The following is a 26,605-nucleotide window of genomic DNA, read 5'->3' on the forward strand; positions in this document are numbered from 1 at the left end:
TCTAGAATTATACTGAAGCTCCCCCAAGTTTCTCACTGATCCTCAAGAAATCACGTTACTGCTTGACAATTATTTCACAAATACCATCATTATTATTATTGATTTTGTACTATGGCAGCTCCAGAATGTGGAAGATTTGAATCAGTAACCTTTTAGTAAGGTTCCACCCATTGTTTTTAAAAAAGCAGCATTTGGCTCAAGCCATTCCCTTGTCTTTTAATAAAATGGATTTAATTATTTTTCTTTTTCTTCCATTTGAACCAGAAACCAGGAGCTCAAAGACCTTGGCGAGCTTTCCCCACATTGGGACAATCTGCGCAAAAGTGTTCTTACCCACTGTGAGCAAATGGTGAGCATGTACCAGGACACTCTGACAGAGCTCGGGAAGCAGACAGGTAAGAAAATGTTCACTGGGTGCTTTCACATCTTGCCTGCAAGTTAAAAGGCCTGTGGAAGCAGGATGGATGTGGTTCATGAGTAGCAGAATAGAAGAGCCCGAGAAAGGAAGAGAAAAGCTTGAAGTGTCCCACCTGTCTTGTATTGGGGGAAGGGTTGGGATAGGGCAGCTCAGTTCCAGCAGTGTGCATTTTCATAGAATAGTCACCTGTGGCCTACCCCATGCTTCCCATGAATTGAGCAAGGTCTCCCTCCTTGATGGGACCCCTCCGCAGCAGGATGGCATAATCAGTCAGTCGTATTTATTGAACCCTTACTGTGTGCAGAGGACTGTACTAAGTGCTTAGGAGAGTACAAATCAAAAATTAACCGACACATCCCCTGCCCAGAATAAGCTTACAGCTCTAGGAGCTCCTCCTTGCTACACTCACCCTTAGGCTGCTGTGTTTCTGAGACTTAAAGGATCAGAAGGAAATAAATCTTAATTACCCTATAAGAGTAACCTCTTCCATCCCATGAACTAATAACACTGAGTCTCTTAGTAAGATTGTTTTTATTCAAGACTCTGATTAAGATCTGAGAAGCCGCGTATCCTAGTGGAAAAAGCACGGGCCTGGGAATCAGAGGACCTGGGTTCTAATCCCGATTCTGCCATTTTTCTGCTGTGTGACCTTGGGCAAGTCAGATCACATTTTTGTGCCTCGGTTACCTCATCTGTAAAAGGGGATCGAGACTGTGATCCCCAGGTGGATGTGGGCTGTGTCCAACCTGACTCCTTGTATCTACCCCAGCACTTAGTACAATGCCTGGCACATAGTAAGCACTTAGCAAATACCACAATTACTACTGAAGAATTCTGGTTAGTTTGCCTTGTTTGCAGTGTTAAAATTGTTTTCTCTATCCTTTAGAAATCAGCAGTGTTTTCTCTCTCCATCTCTGTATTTTTAGCTCCGTGTAAATATATATTAAATGTGGCTTCATTTCCAACCCGCTGTGGACTGATTTCAGTCAGCAGGCACTCTGCCGATCACCTGCAAAACAGAAACCCGACAATTAGTTTGTTCTGTGAATCAAAGGCAGGCAGGCAAAAGGTTCCGTGCTGAGATGCTGCTAGGGAACCTGCCTTTCTTAATACACAAAAGTAAATTAAAGCATGTCAGTACCACCTGAGTGTCTGCTGCCCTCTTAAGAGAAACAAAAAGGCAACACATCTGCTTGATGCTTAAGGAAATGATGTTCAAAACCAACATTTTTTCCTAGGGTCTTCCTTCAAGTCAAGCTGTAATAAAGGAGAGAAGACACTAGAATTTGTTCCAATAAATCTACACGTTCAACAAATGCAAGTGCACAGCCCCCAGTTGAAAGGTAAAGTGGATTTCTTCAGAATGTTATTAATTGGTTTTCACTGCCTGTCTGCATTCCTCTTATTCATGAAGATGTTTTAGTTTTTATCTTTGCATTTATGCTTTGAAAAAATATTTAAGGTAGCGATCATACAGATGAGGCTTCTTGTTAATTCAGTAGAGCTACAACAGAGAAGGCAATACTTTCAACATTTAATCCAGGTGACCCCTAAATGAGTTTATAGCGAAAATGCCAAAGAGTTTACTATTCCCTTATTTTAACGGGGCGACTATGTGAACAGCTGTGTATTTTACCTAGAATTTTCCAAACTGGAGACCAATTTGTTTCGACTGGCTCTTCTTAAGTACGAGGTCAAATACAAATAGCAGTTAAGACTGGACCAGTAGCCGTGAAATAAAACAGTGGGAATGAGTAGAAGCATAAATAGACTTGATGATATGGGGGTCAATGGAAGCCTTTGAGTATTTCTTTTTTCAGCAAGAGTAGAAATTCTTATTGCCTTCTGTAGGAGCTAGCTGGCATTCCTTAATATCTCTTTGGATGCATCTCAATAAGAGTTCAAGCTGGAAGGTCTGGTTCAGTATCCAGACATCCTTGGACCTCTTAAAAATGAGGAAAGAACAACATTATGGATGACCAGTTGTGGTTGCTTTAGTCCTTCCTCCCATAGTGGGTGCGCAATGAATACTTTGGCTTTCTGGAACACTTTCTGTTGTTATGCTTTTTCACTGGTGATTATTCCAAAATGCCCATGACTTAGTTCATCTTTAATAATGGAGTTAGAAAGGAAGAGGGGGTGAAGTTGGATGTTTTTTATGTAATGATCATAATTACGGTTTTCCCAAGAATTAGAGCCCGGTGAATGAAATAGGAAAGACCACTGTGTTTGCAAAAATGAATTGTGTGTGCCAATCTGGATAATGTAGTCTTCTCTCAGGCAATTTTCCAGCCCAGTTTTTCCTCTCCTCTATGCCTTCTCACCCACCCACCCAAGCCATGGGCTCAGATTCATCATCGGAAGAGCATGGATGAGAAGTGGGAGTCAGAGAAAAGCACCCAAGAGTGTAGGGAAAAACACTAAGGTATGACAAAGATCCCCAGTAACTAACCAGGATACTAATCACCTCTTAGTTGCTGTTTGTAGAAATGCCACACTAAATGGCCTCAGGAAGTGGCAGCTGTTGTATCTATTTAGAACTCCTTTGAAAGATCCAGGGGGAAGCTTCAGTAAAAGCTGAGGTCTTGAATAGAAATTATAGAAGATAGTCTGAAAAAAAATACGTTGAGCCCAATTTATGGACTATGAACCAGATAGAGGGAGGCCATACATTCACAGGGGGAAGCTTGTAGGATTTATTTAAGGGAACATTATCTCCTTCCATCACTCTGTGCAGGAATCCCATGTGGTTCAGAATCTCTGGAAATGAACCATATACGTCTAGGGCATGCCCTTTGAGGGTAGGTTTGGAGATAGATGGAATGACAGGAAGGGGGTTGGGAGGGCAGAGAAGGAAGCAGCATGACTTAGTGGAAAGAGCATGGCCCTGGGAGTCAGAGGACCTGAGTTCTAATCCTGACTCTGCCACTTGCCTGCTGCGTGACCTTGGGCAAGTCACTTAACTTCTCCGTGCCTCAGTTTCATCATCTGCAAAGTGGAGATTCACTACCTGTCTTCCCTCCTTCTTCGACTGTGACTACCATGTGGTACAAGGATGATGTCCAACCTGAATGACTTGTATCTATCCCCACTTAGTGCATGCTAAGCACTAACAAATATTGTAAAAAAAAAAAAAAGAGAGAGAGAGAAACTGCCATTACTGTGCTGCCCAAACCATGGCTTCAGTGTCAGCACCAGGGGGCCATTAGGTGGAATTAATCAATTGCCATGTGGGTTCCAGGCTAATCAATTTTGTGGAACCCCTCCAAAAAGAGTTTGACATCACATCATACATCATATGACACCTTTGGACAGTAGTGGCGGTGGGCGGGGGAAGGGAGGAAAGCAAGAGGGAGAAATTCTCCTTAGCTTATACTCCAATTCTATCATTTATTAGAAGAAATATGGCCTAATATGGAAAGAGCAGGGGCATGGGAGTCAGAGGACTTGGGTTCTAATTCCAGTTCCACCGCTTGCCTGCTGAGTGGCTTTGGGCAAATCACCTAACTTCTCATCTGTACAATTGGGATTCGATCCCATTTCTTCCTCCTACTTATAATGTGAGCCTCCTGTGGGGCAGTAACAGGGTCCAACATGATTACATTCTATCTACCACAGCACTTAGAATACTGCCTGACACATAATCCCTTTAGAAATAACACAGTTGTTATTACCATTCCACCATCTACAAAAATGGAGTCCATTTTTGTAATTAAGTGTTAGCTGAATTAAGGAATCTCCTTTACACTGTGATAATGATGGACATGGTGGCTGAGCCACTTTATTTTACTGATGAGCAATTTAGTGATTGTAGATTTTCATCTTATGTCACCAAAGACCAGCCAAAATCTCTCTGCATTTGATGAATTTTTACCTGATATTGGAGGGAATACTTCTACACTGAGACAGAACATATGTTTTTACCAAAAGACAGTGACGATGATGATAGAGACCTAGAGTGTAAATCTATAAAGAAGAGCACTGCTGTAACCAAGCAGAACTAATGTTGTCATGTCTCATACTGACAAACTAAAAAGTCTCCAGTTAGCTTAGGTTTTTCCTAGACCATTGAGTTAATTTTTCATCCTTATTCATTATGCTAATACAAGAGCACTTGATAGGACACCCACCAAACTAAAGTGTTTGAAGTAAAAATAGAGATTCTCTTGGAAATGAGACTATTTCCCATTCAATATTCCTAAATGGAATTACTTTTCTGTAGACTATCAATTGTGAATATTGTAATATATTGATGTTTATAGCACTGCTGTAGCACATCCCGTAAATTATATTATACAGCTATAGGTGATGGTGGTATATCGGAGTCGACAACCAATGGCTACATTCTGCTGTTGGAAGCAGTAATTAACTAAGATCCAAGGAAATTATTGGTTTGTAAAAAAACAGTTTTGCTGATTAATTGCCCTGTATCACATTAGCCCTCCTTTGCAATTCAAATTCTGACATCATAAATGTAGTATAATGCATTTTTAAAACAAAATAATGTACTTAAAAAAGTTGCTTAAATTTCATGAATAATATATTCCATTTTGGAATTTGCTACTGCATGAAATACCCATTGGACAGTAAGAGGTGCTTGTCTCACACAACTTCCATTCATCTGGAACATCTAAATAGCCAAGTGTCATCACAGGTCATCAGTACTGTCAAATAACCCATTCCTTTAAATGTCAGATTATACATGGTATTTTAATTTCATGTACTACCCCTCCTACATGGAGAAGGAGTTGGAAAAAGGATCCTAAAACTTGTCTGCCTCAAATTTAGTGATGGGAGGTAGGTGTGACAAGCTTGATTTTTGTCAGTGGCCCCTATGTAATAAGAGAGCAGGAGGAGAAGGAAGACCAATAGAGATTCCTTTCCAGCCCTCTGCCAGGCCCCACTTGATTGCTCTTGCACCATCTGAAATTGCTACTGTTCTCCAGAGTCCCAGGCTGCTCCTGTGCATTCAATCCTCCCATGCTGAAACCCAGCAACACAATAACACCTCTCTCACCTGGGAGCAAGTTGCAGGCTGCTCCGCAGAAGGGCAGTTGGGACAGTCTGTTGCATGTTTTTATTTTAAATGGTATTTGTTAAGCCTTACTATTCATTCAGCCATATATATTGAGTGTTTACTGTGTGCAGAGCACTGTACTAAGCACTTAGGAGTGTACAGAACAACAATAAGCAGACACATTTCCTGCCCATGATGAGTTTACAATCTGGAGGGGGGAGACAGACATTAATCATAATAAATAAATCACAGATATGTACATGAGAGCTGTGGGGCTGAGGGGGGGGGGATAAAGAAAGAGAACAAGTCAGGGCGACACAGAACGGAGTGGAAGACGAGGGAAGGGGGCTTAGTCAGGGAAGACCTCTTGGAGGAGTTGTGCCTTCAATAAGGCTTTGAAGTGGGGGAGAGTAATTGTCTGTCAGATTTGAGGAGGGAAGGCATTCCAGGCCAGAGGCAGGACGTGAGCGAGTCGTTGGCGGTGAGATAGAATGAGACACACTGAGAAGGTTAGCATTAGAGGAGCGAAGTGTGCAGGCTAAATTGTGGTAGGCAAGGTGATCAAGTGCTTTAAACCCACTCGTGAGGAGTTTTTGATGCGGAGTTGTTGTGCAACCACTGGAGTTTCTTGAGGAGTGGGGAAACTCGTCTCAAACATTTTTGTAGAATATTGATCCGGGCAGCAGAGTGATAAGTGGACTGGAGTGGGGAGAGACAGGAGGCTGGAAGGTCAGCAAGGAGGCTGATGCAGTAATCCAGGCAGGATAGAATGAGCTGTCTCCCCCGATTAGACTGTAAGCCCGTCAGTGGACAGGGACTGTCTCTGTTGCCGATTTATACATTCCAAGCGCTTAGTACAGTGCTCTGCACATAGTAAGTGCTCAATAGATCCTATTGAATGAATGAATTAATGTGGTAGTAATTGGATGGAGAGGAAAGGGTGGATTTGGGCGATGTTGTGAAGGCGGGATCGACTTTGTGAATTGTATTAAATGCCGGGGTAGATAAAAGCTAATCAGATTTGGACAGAGTCCCTGTCCCTCATAGGACTCACAGTCTTAATCTCCATTTTACAGATGAGGTAACTGAGGCAGAGAGAAGTTAAGTGACTTGTCCAAGGTCACACAGCAGACAAGTGGCAGAGCTGGGATTAGAACCCAGCTTCTGCGGGTGATCAAGGGGAAGATCTTCTGAGTAGGCGCGAGTGGGGTTTGGTGGGTGTACGTGGGGTGTGTCTGTCTCAACAAAGTCTGTCTGCATCTTTACCTCTGCCTCTTAATATGTATTAAGAGATCACTAGGTGCCAAGAACTGTCCTAAACTCTGAAGTAGATTCAAGATAATCAGGTCAGACACCGACCGCATCCCACATGAGGCTCACAGCATAAGATGTTGGGTGAGCAGGTTTCATATCTTTATTTTACAGTTGGGGACACTGAGACCCAGAGAGATTAAATGGCAAACTCAAAGACACGATATCAAGGAAATAACTCTGCATTTGCACCGACTCAATATAAGACCTTTTTGAGCTTTGCTTGGCTGAATTGCATTCAGTACTAGAAGTGAGGGAAGCAGTGTGGTCTAGCAGTAGTCGAGAGACCTGTGTTCTAATCCCAGCTCCAGCCACTTGCATGCTCTGTGACCTTGGATAAGTCACTTAAAAATCTCTGTGCCTCAGTTTCCTCATATGCAAAAATGGCGGTGAAATACATAATCTGCCTCCTCCTTAGACTGTGAGCCTCAAGTGGGACAGGAACTGCATCCGATCTGATTATCCCCTATTTACCAAGAGCTTAACAGAGTGTTTGGCACATGGTAAGCACATTACAAGTACCACTACCATCCGACAATTACCCTCCCCCCGCTTCAAAGTTTTGTTGAAGGCACATCTCCTCCAAGAGACCTTCCCTGACTAAGCCCCCCACTTTCTTCTTCTCCCACCCACTTCTGAGTCACCTTGACTTGCTTTCTTTGTCCTTCCTCCCTCCCGGGCCCACAGCATTTATGCACATAGCTGTAATTTATTTATATTAATGTCCATCTGCCCCCCGCTGGGCTGTAAGCTTGTCGTGGGCAGGGAATATGTCTGTTTATTGTTGTATTGTACTCTCCCAAGCACTGAGTTCAGTGCTCTGCACACAGTAAGTGCTCAGTAAATATGATTGAATGAATAAACACAAACAACCAGCCAGTGACAGATGTGGGATTTGAGCTGGCATTTCTTGGCTCCCAGATATGTGTTCTTTCCACTAAGCTAAGTTGCCTCCCTCTGTCTCTTGGCATCTCTTTATGTCCCTCTGACCTATGTCTGTGTTGTTTGTGACCGTTTCTGGTCTCTCTTGTTCTTGTCTGCCTCTGCCATGTGTTTTTGTCTGTCTCTCTTTCATACCTTTCTCCCCCTTAATCTTAGACCACTGCATTTTCATGATGGAAACCCCACTCTGGTATGTTAACTAACAGCAGCAATGATATTCATTCAACACTTCTTATGTGTCAAAGTACTTTACTAGGGGTTTTAACGAAGCAGTAGATTAAACTCCATCTTCTGTAGTGTGGAATTCTCAAGATGCTAAAGTGACTAAGGAAAAAGGAGTTTTTAATGAATCTTAAAACCATATAGTAATTCCTACTGTAACATAGATTTGGATTAAACACCATGGAAAAATATACCTTAATGTAACCCAGAATTGGGTTTAATGAATTGCAACTCTACTCAGAAATGCTTTGGAACTTATGCATTGGGTGTCTGTATCAGAATCATTCTATCAGTTCATTAACATTGTATAAGGAACCTGCAAATCTTTAAAGGTCATCATTACCATATGTTTACTGGAGTGAGTGAATTTTAAGCAGGCACAAATTACTTCCCTGCAAATGCTAATGAAAAGATTCAGTACCTCTGTTACTGAAACACTGTGTCCACGGTGTATCCTATCAGATTGTAGCATGAATGATGCTTATTGATGTTTGTCAATAAAAAGGGGTTTGCTTTCCACCAAAAATAGATGAGTGCACACTGCATAGCATGAGTGTTTTTAACAGGAGCGGAGAGCAGAGTGGAGAAAGGGGAGAAATGCCACAAGAAAATATTGAGCTTTCTTCCTTCCTTCTTTAATATCTTCTTGTTGACCCTTCTCTCCCTCTATTTCTGATTGTGGAGAGCCAACAGTCCTTGAAAGATTTCGGTTTGAAATAAATCATGAAACTTTGGTTTAGGAAGGATTTAAAGATTGAAATATTTAGATGAGGAACCATGATTCAGAAAGGCAGGGAGAGACTTCCAAAGCAATTCAGTTAGGATGGAATTTTGAAAGGGTTTTATCTGCCAGAACAAGGAAAGTGAGACCAGGCTCCACAGCGTTGTAGTTGTTTTAATCTCCCTATTGTTTGAAATGTCCTCTTTGAAGCATCCTTTACTTTTTTTTTTTCTAAGACTAGGTCTGCCATTTGTTTACCTTTTAATCTATTCTCTGGTCGTTTAACACTGATAACCTCAGATGAACTGCCCATGAATCTATTCTTGCCATAGGCAACTGCAACTGTGTCCTATTCACTTGATATCCTCAGCAAAGTGGAGATCATTTTACAGTTAATTACTGCAGGTTTCCTTGGTAATGGTGGCATGCTCATTATGCTTTCATCCCCTAACTACTGGTGTTATCTTGGTTGAAACCTTCTCTTCGTTTTCCTTGCAGAATAAGATTATACCCCGTGAACACTGGGATATCATTTTAAAATATTTTTTTCTTCCTTTCTTAGTCAATCTATCAAAATAGCTCTGTTTCAGTTTCTCAAAACCATTGACCAAAATCAGCACTTTAGTTTTTCAGAGAGCAGATGATGTAGAATGAATAGTAATGTGTAGAGCTAAATCCATAAATCCTCTATTGAAAGTGTTCCCGTCTACCTACCAATGCCAGTGAGCATGCGAAAGTGTGGTAGACATTTTTCCTGCCCACAGCGAGCTTACGGTCTAGGGCAAGTTTCTCGGAAGTCTAGGGATAATTTCCTAGCCAAAGCTAAAAACCTGAAGGAGAAATAGGAATGAAGGATGGTAAGACACAGGAGAGTGGAACTTGGAAAAGGTGAAGGGATTCTAGAGAGGAGAATGGAGAACAGCGCTTAGTACAGTGCTGTGCACACAGTAAGTGCTCAATAAATGTGATTAAATTGAATTCAACTAAACTGAAAAGGCAAGTGGGATTTGAGGAACATATTTCAGTGGAGAAGGGATATTAAATAGCTGTGGCCCATTTCCACTGACAGAGGATGGAGGCTGTAGGATGAGGGGGAGTGAATTTAGAGTTGGGGAGTCATCTCTTCTCCAACTCTTGTTGATTTAGTTTTGGTGACAGTGTCAATGACTTAATAAATATTCATAGTTGGTGTGTGCTAGTGCTGAGCCAAGAGTTGTTCGGTTTTTGATTGCTTGCTCTGGAACCATCACAGGGCAGTGTTTACAATCTGCTGGAAAACTAGTGGCAGGATGAGGGAGAATGAGCACATAGCCAGCACCACTTCATGACTCAGAGATTATTCATGAGCCTTTGAGATGGCAAATCCAAAGACACAATATCTGTATATATCTGTAATTTATTTATCTATTTATATTAATGTCTGTCCCTCTAGACTGTGAGCTCATTGTAGGCAGCATTGTGTCTGTTGTTATATTGTACTCTCCCAAGTGCTTAGTACATTGCTTTGCACACAGTAAGTGCTTCATAAATACAATTGAAGGAAAGAATGAATGAAAGTAACTGCGTTTGCACCAACTCGATTTGGAGCTTTGCTTTGCTGAATTGCAATCAACAGTAGAAGTGAGGGAAGCAGTGTGGTCTAGCAGTAGTCAAAAGACCTGCTAATCCTGGTGCTAATCCTGGCTCTGCCACTTGCATGATGTGTGACCTAGGGCAAGTCATTTAACATCTCTGTGCCTCAGTTTCATTATATATAAAATGGGGATGAAATGCTTGTTCTTCTTCATCCTTAGACTGTGAGCCCTGAGTGGGACAGAAACTGATCTGATTATCCCTTATCTACCCAGTGCTTAAACAGAATGCTTGGCACACAGTAAGCACTTGACAAGTACCATTACTATCCAACAGACAATTACCCTCCTCCCTTTCAAAGCCTCATTGAAGACATATCTCCTCCAAGAAGTCTTCCCTGACTAAGCACCACCTTTCCTCTTCTCCCACTCCTTTGTGCTTCACCCTGACTTGTTCCCTTTGTTCTTCCCCCCATCCCAGCTCCACAGCCCTTACGTACATATCTGTAATTCATTTTTTATTAATATCTTTCATTCATTCATTCAATAGTATTTATTGAGCGCTTACTATGTGCAGAGCACTGTACTAAGCGCTTGGGATGAACAAGTCGGCAACAGATAGAGACAGTCCCTGCCGTTTGACGGGCTTACAGTCTAATCGGGGGAGACGGACAGACAAGAACAATGGCACTAAACAGCATCAAGGGGAAGAACATCTCGTAAAAACAATGGCAACTAAATAGAATCAAGGCGATGTACAATTCATTAACAAAATAAATAGGGTAACGAAAATATATACAGTTGAGCGGACGAGTACAGTGCTGTGGGGATGGGAAGGGAGAGGTGGAGGAGCAGAGGGAAAAGGGGAAAATGAGGCTTTAGCTGCGGAGAGGTAAAGGGGGGATGGCAGAGGGAGTATCTGTGTCCCCACCTCTAGACTGTAAATTCATTGTGAGTAGGGAATATGTCTCTTTATTGTATTGAACTCTCCCAAGCACTTAGCACGGGGTTCTGGACACCGTAAGCACTCAAAACAAATGTATGAATGAATGAAGTTCTTTCAGAACAGTTGCACAGAGGTGACAGGGGAGGGGATCTCTTTAGACAGAAAACCCCTCTGATCTGGTTGTTTTTCTCTCCTGCCTAGATTATTATGTTGTTCACAGCAACTACTGTGTGGGCTTTTCACCTCCCTTACTAACAGAGGAGATGGAATGGCGTCCTTAAACATTTCCTGCTGAAAAAGAGCCTCAAATAGAAGTATCCCGGAAACTTGAATAGTAGAGTTTCAAAGGCATCTATCACTTTGGTTCTTATGAAGCGGTTCTTCCCCTAAGCTCTTTGTTTATGTTACTGCTTTGCCTCCAATGAATGGCTAGAAAAAAGGCTCTCCAACAAATTTAGCACGAACAGGAGATGTAGACATTATGGCATTCACCTGAGGTTAATTAAATTATTGCAGTTTTGCCAGTAAATGAGTTTTGAAGAGCAACCAATGCATCAACATTAAAATCAATTTGGAATGGATCTACATGAAATCAGGTTTCCCAGATGAAATACGGTTTGTTAATAGCAGGCCGTTTGGTACTGTCTTCCTCCTTATGGGGACATTTTTCACCCGAATGCTACCAAAAGGACACATTTTACAACGTACAACAAGTTCATATGATGAAAAGGATTATATTCTAGAACAGGGGATTTAGTTTCAATGTTAATATGTGAGCTTTATCTTGTTTGGAAACAAAGATTCTATCTGGAAAAGGATTCTCAGACATTTTGTGTTCATTCTAATAGGTGGATAAGGAAATTGTGAAAAGGTACATTCACATGCTCAAGATGTGAACCCAATGCTTGAAATATAACCCAAGCAAGTGCTATAAAGAGACAGTCAATAGGGATTCTCTGCCCTTCAGCTCAGTGGCACTAATGTTTATTTTTTCCTTTAAATTTTGGGTTGAAAGATGGTTAATTATTGTTGAATTTTAATATGATTGCAAAGAAATGTCACAGGGCTCAACAATGTGAAACTCACAAAACACTAATTTATGGGGCATGCTAATAAAAATTTAGAGGAAAAAGAATGTAATGTATATGTAATGTGTAATTATGAGAAATCAGAGAAATATTTAAAGTTATTATACATTTATATAATAAATTCATATTATATATTACATATAAATAAGATGAGACATGGATTGATCATGGGTCTGGAAGTCAGGAGGACCTGGGTTCTAATCCCAGATGAACCAGTTATCTGCTGTGTAACCTTGGGCAAGTAAGTTAATTAACTTTTCTAGGCCTCAGTTTCCTCATCTGCAAAATGAGGATTAAGACTTTGAACCCTATATGGGATAAGGGACTGTGTCCAACCCATTTGCCTGTATTTACCATAGTGCTTAGAACAGTGCCAGACATGTAGCGGTAAACAAATACCACAGAAAAACTGCTTAGGCAGACAGGTGGCTGCATGGGAAAATTTATTAACTTCCTTTCATCTTTGAAACCTAATGTTTGTAGACATTTCTAGTGAATTAACTAGAAGTCTTTCCCAACTCTCTAATAGAATGGGTAGTTCTCCACAGGCACTATGTCCTGGGTGTACAGTAATGTCAATTTCATCTCCTTGTCCATTTTATTCCAGATTCTCAGTATGATGTCATCACAGTGGGAGCCCCAGCGGCACACTGTCAGGGATTTAAGAATGGCGGACTTCGGAGATTGCTCAGTAAATTTGAGATAGAAAGGAGAAAGTAAGTATTTTGACATGAGAAAAATGAAACCCAAACTATTAGTATGTCTACTCTCTATTAAATTAAGAATAATTTATGCAAGAACAAAGAGGATGGCTCAATTTCGCAGGTGGCATCTTTGATACCCTAACTCCATTTCATGGTTGTGAGTGGCTGTCTGCGCTCTTTCTCAGTAGCAATTCGGTTAAAATGGAATGAAGGCTAGAGTGGATGACTATTCCTATTTATTAAAGGGTAGAATGGTTCCAGGGCCAAAAGTGTTTGCCTGTTTCGAAAAGGAAGTAATTTTTGATGGCTTAGTACAGGTTATTGCTCTTTGTCAATGGAAAATATCAGTATAAGGACTCTATTGAGGTCTTATAGTCACAGGGAAAGAGTTGGAGATTAAGAATAGGATTAGGATTAGGTGTCCTAACTAGTGAGAGCAATGAGTTCCTACAATTACTTTGATAGTGAGCTCACAACTTCTTTCTTGAAGTTGGTGATTTTCACAGCACTATGGCATATGGAAAGGAAGACACTTGGGGAACTCAGCAGAATATTCCTTTTCCTGCTTGTTCATCTCAGTAGGTACATGTTCAGGGCTTGGATCTTTACAACTATTTTGTGACCAGCTGCAGTGGCCGCTTCCCAGATAGACGTCTTGCAGGTGTGCTTTTACATATTTGTCAAGTTGACCGAGGGCCTCGTATCCACAAACTCTGTTATGTTGTACTTTCCCACTGCTTAGGACAGTGATCTGTATACTCTAAGTGTTCAATAAATACCACGGATTAGCTATTTGATTAATGGCCAATGATAAGGCTGCTTTGAAGTTGCTCTGAAGCTTCTTACAGATGTCTATATTTTCCAGAAATTTAATGTAAAATTGTTTGATTGAGTTTCACTTTGCATTCCATTGACTGTATCATTAATGAAAATTTGTGTACTATCAGTTGTTAGTTTGGCTCTCAGTACCACCATATCGGCAGTAATATGAGGACTATCTTTAATACCCAATTTCACTCATATACATTCAGTAAGGTGCCCCTAGAGAGCTCTTTGGAGAATCCAAACTGCCTTCTCTCTTTCCTATCTGGCCAATGATCGTTTTGGGTTGTCCTGCTGGCCCAGTGGGGAAGGCAGTGCTCTGGGAATCGGGAGACTTGGGTTCTAATCCCTGTTCTGCCTATTGGGGCTCTGCCGTAGGTGGTGAGGGTTTTTGACTGAGGAACCAATTTGGATGTTCCATGAGGTAGACAGTGTAGCAGCTATCAATGTAACCACCTGCTAGTTCATGAAGGCACAGCACAGCAACTGCACTATGCTGTGGTCCCTTAAGCCATAAGTGGGCCCTACCCACCCAGAAAAATCTGCTCCTTGCCCCCTACCCTGGCTCTGTGCCCCAGCAGGAACATGGCTGGCTGGGACAATAGAGCATCAGTGGCATCCACCAAACCACTAGCATGACTGCTCCCAGTGAGAAAGAATATTCATCCAACTACTGCTGGTAACTGAAGTTAATATGTGGCAAGCCCCGCAAGCACAGACCATTGCTCATTCACTTTCCAATCACATGTGATCCCATGGTTCAATCCCAAATTTGAGTGTGCATATATATCATTTGATAAAACAAATTCTTCTTAAAGTACATAAATCCTGGGAATATTTTATGTTTAGTTGTCAGCTGACAGCAGTGTACACAAAAGAAATCTGACCAGATGTTCACTGTGTCTGTCAGCTTGGTTCAGCAGGGTAAATCAAACATTGGGATGAAGCTTTATAAAGAATAATGTTTTGATGTGAAAGTATAAAAGCTCACTGAATTAAATTTGGGTTCTTTCCTGTATTATTCGCCTTGAGACTGCAGGCTTGGCATTCACACTGAGAAAGGATCGAAGCTTTACAAATGGCCAATGTTTTCAATACTGACCACTCAATCAACTCCTTCTCTCTTGTAGTCCTGAAGTATTACGTTGAAGAGTAGAGAGGGACATCTTATCTCAGAATGATGAGTTGCTTGTTTCTTAAAAGCTTTACCTTCTGAAAATGAAGTTGACCATCTAATGGAATGTAATTGTATATATTTTGGAAAGGACTCCAGCAGGAAGAGGAAATGCCTGTATCATGAATAGACTCAGTCTAAAAACCATGATTCAGAGTTCAAAGTGATATCTTACTTGAGGGACGAAGAAAGCAATCGTTAATTAGGTAAGGGTACTAGAAATTTGTTTTCATGGCTGCCAAGTCTCCTTCAGTAGTTCAACAATGATGTAAGAAACCAAAGTAAAGCCAACTAACTTTGCTTTGGGAAATCTTTGGGTCCAAGTAGAATGTCAATGGAGTATGTAGCACTGGGCACATTTCAAAAATCTTTCTTCTACATCCTGACACTTCCCTGAGATACAGTCAGAAGTTCTAATTATGCTGTAAAATGTAATTAGATGCTGTCTGTGGCAAAACCAGTGATCTTTTCAGTCTCATCCCCGGGAGTTTTATTATGCAGTATCTGACAAGCCAAAACAGCGTGTTAATGCGTTTGTCAAAATGTGAATCACTTTTCTGTACCCCATATGTATTTTAGTAGCATGTCAAAAAACAGAGAATTGGTGAATCATGATTTCAACGAATAGTCCACTCAGTAAGATTAATATGTACAATATTCAAATCAATCACATTTGCTGGGTGTGAGGATCAAACAATAATAACCGCAATAATAATAATAGTGGTTAGGTATTGACTATGTGCCCAACATTTGGGTTAGATACAATAGAATCAGATAAGAAATAATACCCATATAGAGCTTACTTGTAAGGGGGAACAGGTGTTTAATCCTCATTTTACAGATGAGGAAACTGAGGACCAGAGCAGTTAAGAGGCTAAGCCAAGAACCCAGGTTTCTTGTCCCCGAGGCCCCTGATCTTTTTCCTAGGCCATCTTGGGGCACAGTCAGTGTGACTAATGTAGTGCACTGATGGAGTACTACCTTCTTGGCTGGAACAAACCTAAGATTCCCACAAAATCACTAAAATGCAGTACCTTCTTACCTTGAGCGGCCTAATCACCTTCATGTCTTTTGATCAGTTTTTGCTGCAATGCAAAGCATCCTCTAATTGGAAAGTTAAACAAAAGCAAATTCAAAATCTGAAAACCCTCAAGTATAAATGGGAAAAAACTGAAGTTTTGCTTTATAGGCACTGACGTGGACTATATGTAGCCCTGTTCAACTCAGTCTCATAAGTGCATTAAGAAGAATCTGGCAGAGAAGCCAATTAAAAAAACAAACAAAAAAAAAATCTTACTCTGAATACACAATGAGAATATATTCAGGAGGAAGAAAACTTGGAACTTAGACACACTCTCTACACCAGTGTATGAACTGTGAGAGATAATGTGGTTCTTTTAAATTAAAAAAATATTTCTTGATCAAAAATGACTTTGAGGGAAAAAAAAGGAAGGGGTAGAAAGTTATCTTAGCCAAAATGTGGCCATCCAGTCAGATCAGAGATAGCGGTCTGGAAGAGTGGTCTATAATGGCAGCCACGAAACCTGCTTCTCTTTCATTCATTCATTCAATAGTATTTATTGAGCGCTAACTATGTGCAGAGCACTGTACTAAGCGCTTGGGATGAACAAGTCGGCAACAGATAGAGACAGTCCCTGCCGTTTGATGGGCTTACAGTCTAATTGGGGGAGATGGACAGACGAGAACAATGGCAATAAATAGAGTCAAGGGGAAGAACATCTCATAAAAACAATGGCAACTAAATAGAATCGAGGCGATGTACAATTCATTAACAGAATAAATAGGGTAATGGAAATATATACAGTTGAGCGGAGGAGTACAGTGCTGTGGGGATGGGAAGGGAGAGGTGGAGGAGCAGAGGGAAAAGGGGAAAAGGGGGGTTTAGCTGCGGAGAGGTAAAGGGAGGGTGGCAGAGGGAGTAGAGGGAGAAGAGGAGCTCAGTCTGGGAAGGCCTCTTGGAGGAGGTGAGTTTTAAGGAGGGTTTTGAAGAGAGGAAGAGAATCAGTTTGGCGGAGGTGAGGAGGGAGGGCGTTCCAGGACCGCAGGAGGACGTGGCCCGTGGGTTGACGGCGGGACGGGCGAGACCGAGGGACGGTGAGGAGGTGGGCGGCGGAGGAGCGGAGCGTGCGGGGTGGGCGGTAGAAAGAGAGAAGGGAGGAGAGGTAGGAAGGGGCAAGGTGATGTAGAGCCTTGAAGCCTAGAGTGAGGAGTTTTTGTTTGGAGCGGAGGTTGATAGGCAACCACTGGAGTTGTTCTCTGACAGAGCAACCTTAATAGACTGACATCAGCAGCATACTCCCCTCTCCATCCCTGCTAGAGTGGTTGGAATTGAAAAGTAAATGAATTTAATTTCTTGTCCTAGATGAAAGCTCTTTGATTCTCATTAAGAATGTTAAAGCCACATTCATATTTCAGTTTCTGAGGCCAAATAATATTCCAGGTGTTTGATCATGCTGCTAACCCCTTGTCCATGTCCGCCCTCTGGCCTAGAAATCCCTCCTCCAGTATTTCTGACAGACCACCTCTCTCCATCTCTTCAAAGCCCTATTAACATCCTCCAAGAAGTCTTCCCGGACTAATCCCTCTTTTCCCCATTAACCCTCCCGTATGCATTGTCTGTACACTTAGATCTGTACCCCTTAAGCACTTCATATTCACCCCACCCCCAGCAATTACATACATATCATTTCCCCTCTAATGTTTGGCTATGTTGTAACCTCCTTTTTTTAATGGTATTTGTTAAATGCTTACTATGTGCCAGGCACTGTACTAAGAACTGGGGAAGATTCAAGCTAATCAGAGTGGACATAGTCCATGCCCCACATGGGGCTCACAGTCTTTATTCTCATTTTACAGATGAGGCAACTGAGGCCCAGAGAAGTTTAAGGGGTTTGCCCAAGGTCATACAGAAGTCGTGTCAGAGTCGGTCTTAGAACCCAAGTCCTTCTGACTCCCTGGGCCATGCTCTATTCATTAGGCCATGAAGGTTCCTCTGTACCAACTCTACTGTTTTGTACTCTCACAGGTGCTTAGTACAGTGCTTTACACACAGTGAGTGCTCAGTAAATACCACTGATTGATCGCTCAAACCTTTAGCAAATGAGGAATAGATTTCCAAGGGCTTTGAAATGGCACACTACTAGTCAGTGGTAGAATAGGGTTCAGCGTTTGTGAAGGCCAACTGAACCTCTGTATTCATTCATTCAATAGTATTTATTGAGCGCTTACTATGTGCAGAGCACTGTACTAAGTGCTTGGAATGTACAATTCGGCAACAGATAGAGATAATCCCTGCCCAATGACAGGCTTACAGTCTAATTGGGGGAGACAGACGGACAGAAACAAGAAAACGTAATCACGATAAATAGAATCAAGGGGATGTACACCTCATTAACAAAATAAATAGGGTTATGCATTACATGTAAATAATAATAATAGTTGTGTTATTTGTTAAGCGCTATGTGCCAGGCACTGTACCAAACACTGGGGTGGATGCAAGCAAATTGGGTTGGATGCAGTCCCTGTCCTGCATGGGGCTCACAGGCTTAATCTCCATTTTACAGATGAGGTAACTGAGGCACAGAGAAGTGAAGTGAGTTGCCCAAGGTCACACAGCAGACACGTGGTGGAGCCAGGATTAGAACCCCTGACCTGACTCCCAGGCCCGTGCTCTATCCACTATGCCATGCTAAGCACTTATTATTTGTCAAATATTTACTAAGCTTATCTCTGGACTGTAAGCTCTTTATAGCCCAGGAGAGGGGAAATGTTTGGTTTTTTTCCTTAAATGCTTTTTTGTTCTTAACTTTAAGTTTAGAAACTTTAAAAAAGACAATTCTATTTGGGTTTAATTTAAGATTCTCCAGGGTTTAGCAGGAATGCACTTGAGCACAAAAATCATTCCACCTACAGCAGCAGCCTGATGGGTAATTGGTGGCAGTCGGGACTAATATCTTGTTCACTTTCAAATAACTCTTTTCTACCGACTAGGGCAGCCTGGGGAATAAAGGGATGAACATCTGAAACCCACCAACATCAAAGGAAAAATATGCATAAAATCACACAGAAAACCCTGTAGTAAGTCCAAGTTCCAGAGCCACTTATCAATTTTACCTTTTCCTGGCGGTACTTTCATTTTGAAAGTCATCTAGTGCCTGCATATTTCACCTTGGCATCTTCAGGAGAGTTGTCCTCAGGATCTTTTTTTGCATGTCTCTTTCTCTTTCCATCCCTTAAAATCCTATTTTCTCCCAAAGCCTTTCTAGATTGACTTCATCTGCCTCAGTCTCCTACTTGTCCTGAAGACTTTGAGAGAGACTGGCTTTTATTGATTAGGCCTAGGTCCTGTCAATGGTTGGAAAAGTTAAGATCCTTTATAAGACTAACCAAATGCTGAAGTATCCCCAGCCCTTGTGGTCCAGAAAATTTAAACCTTCCAGTTAATCGTAATCTGATCTTCTGAAAAGGGAGATGGGAGTTACCATGTGGGCCTTAGCCATGATGGGTCAAATCTCCTCAGGGGCCCTGGGTTTGCAGTTCACCTCAGAAGGTTCAGTTCCTGGAATCCAAAATTGGGCCAGTGTTTAGCAATAGCAGTGACACTGATCAGGTTTTCTCTTGTTGTGGTATACTGCACTAGGTACCTGGGAAATACAGAATAACCGAGTGACACATTCCCTGCCCACAAGAAACTTGGATTTTGAGGGAGACAAATAATGCAATATTTACAACGCTGTCAAATACATTCATTCAATAGTATTTATTGAGCGCTTACTATGTGCAGAGCACTGTACTAAGCGCTTGGGATGAACAAGTCGGCAACAGATAGAGACAGTCCCTGCCGTTTGACGGGCTTACATTTGAGCAGACCTACATCTGTGAGTGCTAAGGTCACTAGTAGAGATGATTGAAGGGATGCTATGGCTTAGGGTGAGAGAAGAATATTAAATAAAGCTTCTTAAAAGGAGTCCTTGAGGAATTCTTACTGAGGAAAGGCTCATGGATGCTGAAAAACAGCAAGATATTAGGTATCAGGATGACAGTTTGACATCTTGCTTGCAGTTGTTGGCTAGCAGGGAGGATTAGTCTTTTTCACGCTACAAAGGAGAGAGCAACATGTTTTAATAATGTTAGCCTGGTCATAGTGAAGCAGACTTCATGTGGCAATTGGGAGCAAATTCAGAGGGCTGGTGCGATTCATCCATTTGTAATTTGTCGGTCAGTGACCTTGGTAAACGTGAATATCATTTGGAACTCATGTATTACAAGTATATAGAAAGGCAAGGTAGAATTCCTGAATAAAATCATCCCTTTTGAGAAAATGATTCATTAAAATGAAAATAAATGTGCTGAAGCAGGTTTCAGGATTCAAACTGGGAGGCAAGGGGATGGTGACTGGACAACTGACACAAAAAAGCATTCTCAGAGGAGAAGAGGAGAAGGCGGAGGATCAAAGGAGGGAGCTAGTGAAGTTTTCAGGATTGCTATTCCCAATTTAGGAAGTGGACAAGAAGAGACATGCTTTCTTTTTGCTCAATAAAGAGCTCCAAAGAAGGCTTGCTATCTTTATCCCTTTTCAGAAAGCAGGTAAAATATTTCCTCTTCACTGAAAATGGCATTTTTCTTAAGCTACAGTGAACTCTGATAGGTTTATTCAGTTGGATTTTATTTTGTCCAAGTAAAGGTTTTGTACTCCAGTAAAATAATGAGGGAGCCTTTTATAATAAATACAATATAGAAGAGAATAGATTTCTATTAGCCTAACCATGTGTTCAATATTTGTCATTCTAAAGGCATCAGGCAGCTGAAATTGGAGTCCTCTAACAAATCAATGGCCAATAAAACTATTTTCTGTACAGCTAGTTTTATAAGCTAAACTGGACAGAATCTTAGTTTTCAAAAGGTTACAGAAAATGTTATGGGGAAGAAAAATGAGTGGACATCATCCCAAATATGTGGTATAAGTAGAATTGATGTTATGAGAAATCAGCTACCTGCCTCTCTGATGAAAGAGAACTCGTTCTCAATTGAAATGATCGCGGATTCGCGACGCTTCCAGAGGAACTGAACAATTCCTATATCATTCAGTCTTTTTGGAAGCTGTTTCCCACCCCCAAAACCCTAGAGAGATACATATGGGAAACATTCCTCAGCCCCACAACACTTATGTTCATATCTGTAAATTACATATTATAAATTATTTATTCATATTAGTGTCTGTCTCCCCCTCTAGACTGTGAGTTCACTGTGAGCAGAGAACATGTCTACCGACTCAGATGTATTGTAGTCACCCATGTGCTTAGTACAGTGCTCTGCACACAGTAAGTACTCAATAAATATGATTGCTGAAGAAAAAAGATACCCTTAAATTATGAATTAGTAATCTTCTTTGAAGACTGTTGTTCTTTGAATCAGTCAATCATATTTACTGAGCACTTACTGTGTGCAGAGCACTTTATTAAGTGCTTGAGAGAGTTGTTAGACACATACCCTGCCCACAATGAGCTTACAGTCTAGATGGGGAGACAGACATTAATATAAAAAAATTACAGATACGTGCATGATTGCTGTGGGGCTGAGGATGCAAATCCAAGTATGGGGGCAATGCAGAGGGAGTAGGAGAAGAGAAAATGACAGGTTAATTGGGGAAGACGTTTTGGAGATGTGATTTTAGTAAGGCTCTGAAGGTGGGGAAACTGATTGAATGTCAGATATGAAGGGGGAGGGAACTCCAGGGCAAAGGCAGGATGTGAAGGATGTGAACTGGGGGTGGTGGCAACATAGACAAGATCGAGGTACAATAAGTAGTGTGGCATTGGAAAAGCCAAGTGTACGAACTGGGTTGTAGTAGGAAATCAGAGAGATAAGATAGAAGGGGGCAAGTTGATTGAGTACCTTAAAGCCAATGAATGGTAAGGAGTTTTTGTTAGATGTCGATGTGGAGGTGGATGGATGACCCACTTAGAATTTCTTGAGGTATGAGGAAACACTTCTTGGTGACTGATTTTGTAGAAAGATGATATGGGCAGCATAGTATGGACTAAAGTGAGGAGAGACAGGAAGCAGGGAGGAGACAGAGGCTGTAGTGAAGGTGGGTTAGGATAAGTGCTCAGACTAACGTGATAGTAATAGCAGTTATGTCCTTGGGAGATACTCTAAAGCGTCCTCCTCTGTCCCACCCTTAATAGACCTATCGTTAGCCCAAAGACTAGCATCTTGGACTGCACTGGTTCCCTGAGAATGGACTGGGATGGAAAGGAGATGAATATTTTTCTCCCCACGCTTTTGCACTGAAGGAATGCCATCTCTATGCTCCATGGGCTTTCCTCCCTTTGCAAGGAAGGTATTCTATAATATTGAGTGAAATATAAAAGATAACCCAGAATAGTCCATATAAAAGCAGTTCCACTCATGCATCTTTGAAATGGGCTCATATAATAATAATAATATTAATAATGTTGGTATTTGTTAAGCGCTTACTATGTGCCGAGCACTGTTCTAAGCGCTGGGGTAGACATAAGGGAATCAGGTTGTCCCACGTGGGGCTCACAGTCTTAATCCCCATTTTACAGATGAGGGAACTGAGGCACAGAGAAGTTAAGTGACTTGCCCACAGTCACACAGCCGACAAGTGGCAGAGCTGGGATTCGAACTCATGAGCCCTGACTCCAAAGCCCATGCTCTTTCCAGTGAGCCATGCTAATTCTACCTATTATTAATCTCAGAGACATTCTCAGAGCCTTCCGAGAAATATCTAATCAGCTGTCCATATCCCACAATCATTTACCCTTTGTAGGCTTCTAAAAGAAATGTAGCTGAGGAATTGTTGAAATAAAAATAGGCCTAGTTGCCATTGTTCAATGAATCACCCCATCATTGACTCCAGCCCAGGCTTTTGCTTCCAGTATTAGAACAGTCAAAAGGTATAAGACAGGAAAACAGTTTTGATTCTGCTTATTCCACAGAAAGGCGGACAGATTCCCTAATTCAGTCTTTAAAACCATTGCACGTAGTTTGTCAACTAGATAAACAAAGCCAGTTTAAGGTAATAAATGGGGTAATAATTAAGGCACATTATAAAATATTGGAAAAACATGTTTTGAACAGAAACAATAAGATAGAATAACCTTCTTGCTTATTTTTTTCCTTTAAAATGTCTGTTTTGAAGAACCTGAGTTTTACTTTGAGGAAATAAAACAGAACACTTTACTAAAACAGTTTGTTTTTTGCATCCCCATTTTTTACAATTCCTTTAAGATACACAGAGGAGGCATATGGTGGTTAGACTGAGGCATCAGAAAATAAGACACCTAAAGGCCAGAGAGAAAAGGTCTGTGACCTAGAGGAGGAAAGAGGCAGACACCCGAATACCAAAAAAAGTAAAAGAAAGTCACTTCAAGACCTGATGCTCTGCTCACTCCCTAGTCCAGCATTTCTGAGTTAGAGACATGTTAAGTAGCCTCAGATTCTAGAATGCTTGTGCACATTGCTTAATGTGCCATTTTAAGATGGCTTTTTTTTTGGACTAAAAATAGATTAAAAACCTCATCTTGTTTCAGAGTAGTAAGGTCTCAAATGGATTATGTTTCAGTTTTCAAATTAAATATTTTTCCTGTTGCCTTGTGTTTTTCTTCATTATTCTCAGAAGGCTTGCTTAAACTTTATATATTACAATTCCTGGCTAATGATCTAATTTATTTAAACCTACACAATTTTTATGCACCATGGCCTAATTTAAAGGGCACAGGACTGGGAATCAGAAGAGTCTGTCATTTGTCTGCTGGGTGACCTTGAGCAAGTCACTTAACTTCTCTGTGCCTCTGTTGCTTCCTACTTAAACTGGGAGTGTCATGTGGGACAGGGACTGTGTCCAACCTGATGATCTTGATTCTATTTATTGCGATTAAGTTGTCTTGTTTTTGTCCGTCTCCCCCAATTAGACTGTAAGCTCATCGATGGGCAGGGATTGTCTCTATCTGTTGCCGAACTGTACATTCCAAGCGCTTTGTAAAGTGCTCTGCACATAGTAAGCGCTCAATAAATACTAGTGAATGAATGAGTGAATGAATGATTTTGTATGTACCCCCGTGTTTAGCACTTACTAAGCACTTAATAAATATTATCTTTATTTTTATCATGATGCAACCTAGAATTAAAGAGCTGGAAAGTACTTTCAGAGATCAACTAGCTAACTCCCCTTCATGGGAAAGGAACCATCTATGACAGACGCCAGACTCTGACCTTCCCGGCATCTCTAGAATAGGAAATTCCATCACCACCATTAGTAAGCACCTTGTCTCTTGTTCTTAGGGTCCAGGAATTCATTTGTTTATTAAATTGCCCTTAGGGCATCTTACATCCATTTCCTTTTATTCTGCCTTCAGTTCTGAAGCATCTTTTCAAAATGATTAATCATGAATTTAAAGACTGCTCAGCCAAATCATTGGTCTGATCATTCCCTTCTGTAAATGAATGAATCTTAATCCTAATTTAGTTTTAGAAGTCTTGATGAAAAAGAAGCATTTTTTTTTAAACACAAACCTATGTATATGTATAGTTACTTACACACTGTATATACACACATATATGTGAAAGTAATAATAGTTATAGTGTTTGTTAAGCACTTCCTATGTGCCAAGCACCGTACTAGGCACTGGGGTGGATACAAGCAAATCTTAATGGACCCAGTCCCCATCCACATGGAGCTCACAGTCTTAATCCCCATTTTACAGATGAGTTAACTGAGGCCCTGAGAAACGAAATGACTTGCCCAAGGTCACATAGACAAGTGGCAGAGCCAGGATTAGAATCCATGACCTTCTGACTCCCAGGCCTGTGCTATATCCACTATGCCAACATACAGCAAGCATTGTCTACTTTTTTCATGTTTTAGGGTTATTGGTTATAAAATACATTGGAATTTCTCATAAGAATGCATTTTCCAGATAGTGAAACAGCTCTGAGTCTCTCTAGATCCTTGAAATATCATTATTTCTCATAAGAATGCATTTTCCAGATAGTGATAAAGGTCTGAGTCTCTCTAGATCTTTGAAATATCATTTTTACTCTTCATTTGCTGTCAGTGTGGAAACATAAGCACCAATTTTGGGACATTGGACTTTTGTTTAGTAGTTGGAGGACTGGACTAGGGTCTTACCTTCAGTGGTATGTTAAATCACATTTTTCCAAAATATAAAGTATTCAATGCTTTAATATGTCAGGGTGTGGAGAAGAGCCACTAAGAGGAACAAGAGCTAATCTTTGGTCTTCCTTCTACCACCTTATTTCTGGCAAATTCCCTTCTTCCTTCCTCACCAGCCTCATATAAAGCTTGAAGGACATAGGAATTCCTGGTCTGCTTTGAAGAGGAGGGGAAGGAAATGAAGTATGTAATTTCTAGTGGGTCTTTTTGTAACATTAAAATCAACTTTTTGATAGAAAAAAGCCACACGCTTTCTTCCTTGCTCTCTTTCTCCACCCACCCTTCTCCAAGTCCAATTCTGACAGAAGAACCCAGATATTCCTTATGCAGTCCATTTTTTATGGTATTTATTAAGCTCTTACTTTGTGACAGGCCCTGTACTAAGTGCTGGGGTACAGACAAGCTAATTAGGTTGGACACGGTCCATGTCTCACATGGAGCTCACAGTTTTAACCCCATTTTTACAAATGAGGCACAAAGAAGTTGAGTGACTTGCCGAAGGAAATATGGCAGACAAGTGGCACAGTTGAGATTAGAACCCAGGTCCTTCAGACTCCCTGGCCCGTAATCTATCTGCTACACCACGCTGCTTTCCAGTTCATGTTTTGTTGGCTTTCTTCCTTTTCAAACAATCCTGAGAGAATTGAGAGAACAGTTGAAATAATACATAAGAAGGGGAGCCCTCTAGTAAAGCTGTGTCATTTTAAAGTAAAAGCTCATTTTGGAAATGGGAGAGATACAGACAGGCACTTTGACAGGGTTAGGTGTTAGTGATCTCAGTGGGAGAGAAACATTTTCCAGTCACTTTCTGTCAGTTGTTCATTCTGTGATGTATATCCCTCTGCCTTAGCGCTGGGAAAGACTTTGGGTTCATTCATTCATTCAATAGTATTTATTGAGTGCTTACTATGTTCAGAGCACTGTACTAAGCACTTGGAATGTACAATTCGGCAACAGATAGAGATAATCCCTGCCCATTGACGGGCTTACAGTCTAATCGAGGGAGACAGAGAAAAACAATATCAATAAATAGAATCAAGGGGATGTACATCTCATTAACAAAATAAATAGGGTAATAAAAATATATACAAATGAGCGGATGAGCACAGTGCTGAGGGGAGGGTAAGGGAGAGGGGGAGGAGCAGAAGGAAGGTGGGGAAAGGGGGTTTAGCTGAGGGGAGGTGAAGAGGAGGCAGAGAGGCAGCAGAGGGAGCAGAGGGAAAAGGGGAAGCTCAGTCTGGGAAGGCCTCTTGGAGGAGGAGGGCTCTCAGTAGGGCTTTGAAGAGCGGAAGAGAGTTAGTTTGGCGGAGGTGAGGAGGGAGGGCATTCCAGGACAGCGGGAGGATGTGGGCCGGGGGTTGACGGCGGGATAGGCGAGAACAGGGGACGGTGAGGAGATGGGCGGCCGAGGAGCGGAGCCTACGGGGTGGGCAGTAGAAAGAGAGAA

At 41.3% G+C, this 26,605-nt stretch overlaps 1 protein-coding gene across 5 annotated transcripts in view; it reads left to right on the forward strand.

The window, feature by feature from the left end:
- The window catches only part of INPP4B (inositol polyphosphate-4-phosphatase type II B), a 463,330-nt gene that overhangs the window by 332,063 nt on the left and 104,662 nt on the right, over positions 1 to 26,605 (forward strand). For all 5 annotated transcript variants that reach the window (XM_007668427.4, XM_039913682.1, XM_029076612.2 and 2 more), the window contains exons 13-15: positions 265 to 395; positions 1,657 to 1,761; positions 12,844 to 12,952. In XM_007668427.4, the coding sequence (XP_007666617.2) occupies positions 265 to 395; positions 1,657 to 1,761; positions 12,844 to 12,952 (345 nt within the window). The remainder of the gene's footprint in view (positions 1 to 264; positions 396 to 1,656; positions 1,762 to 12,843; positions 12,953 to 26,605) is intronic.

This window comes from Ornithorhynchus anatinus, chromosome 12 (assembly GCF_004115215.2).
Source record: "Ornithorhynchus anatinus isolate Pmale09 chromosome 12, mOrnAna1.pri.v4, whole genome shotgun sequence".
Lineage (NCBI taxonomy): Eukaryota > Metazoa > Chordata > Mammalia > Monotremata > Ornithorhynchidae > Ornithorhynchus > Ornithorhynchus anatinus.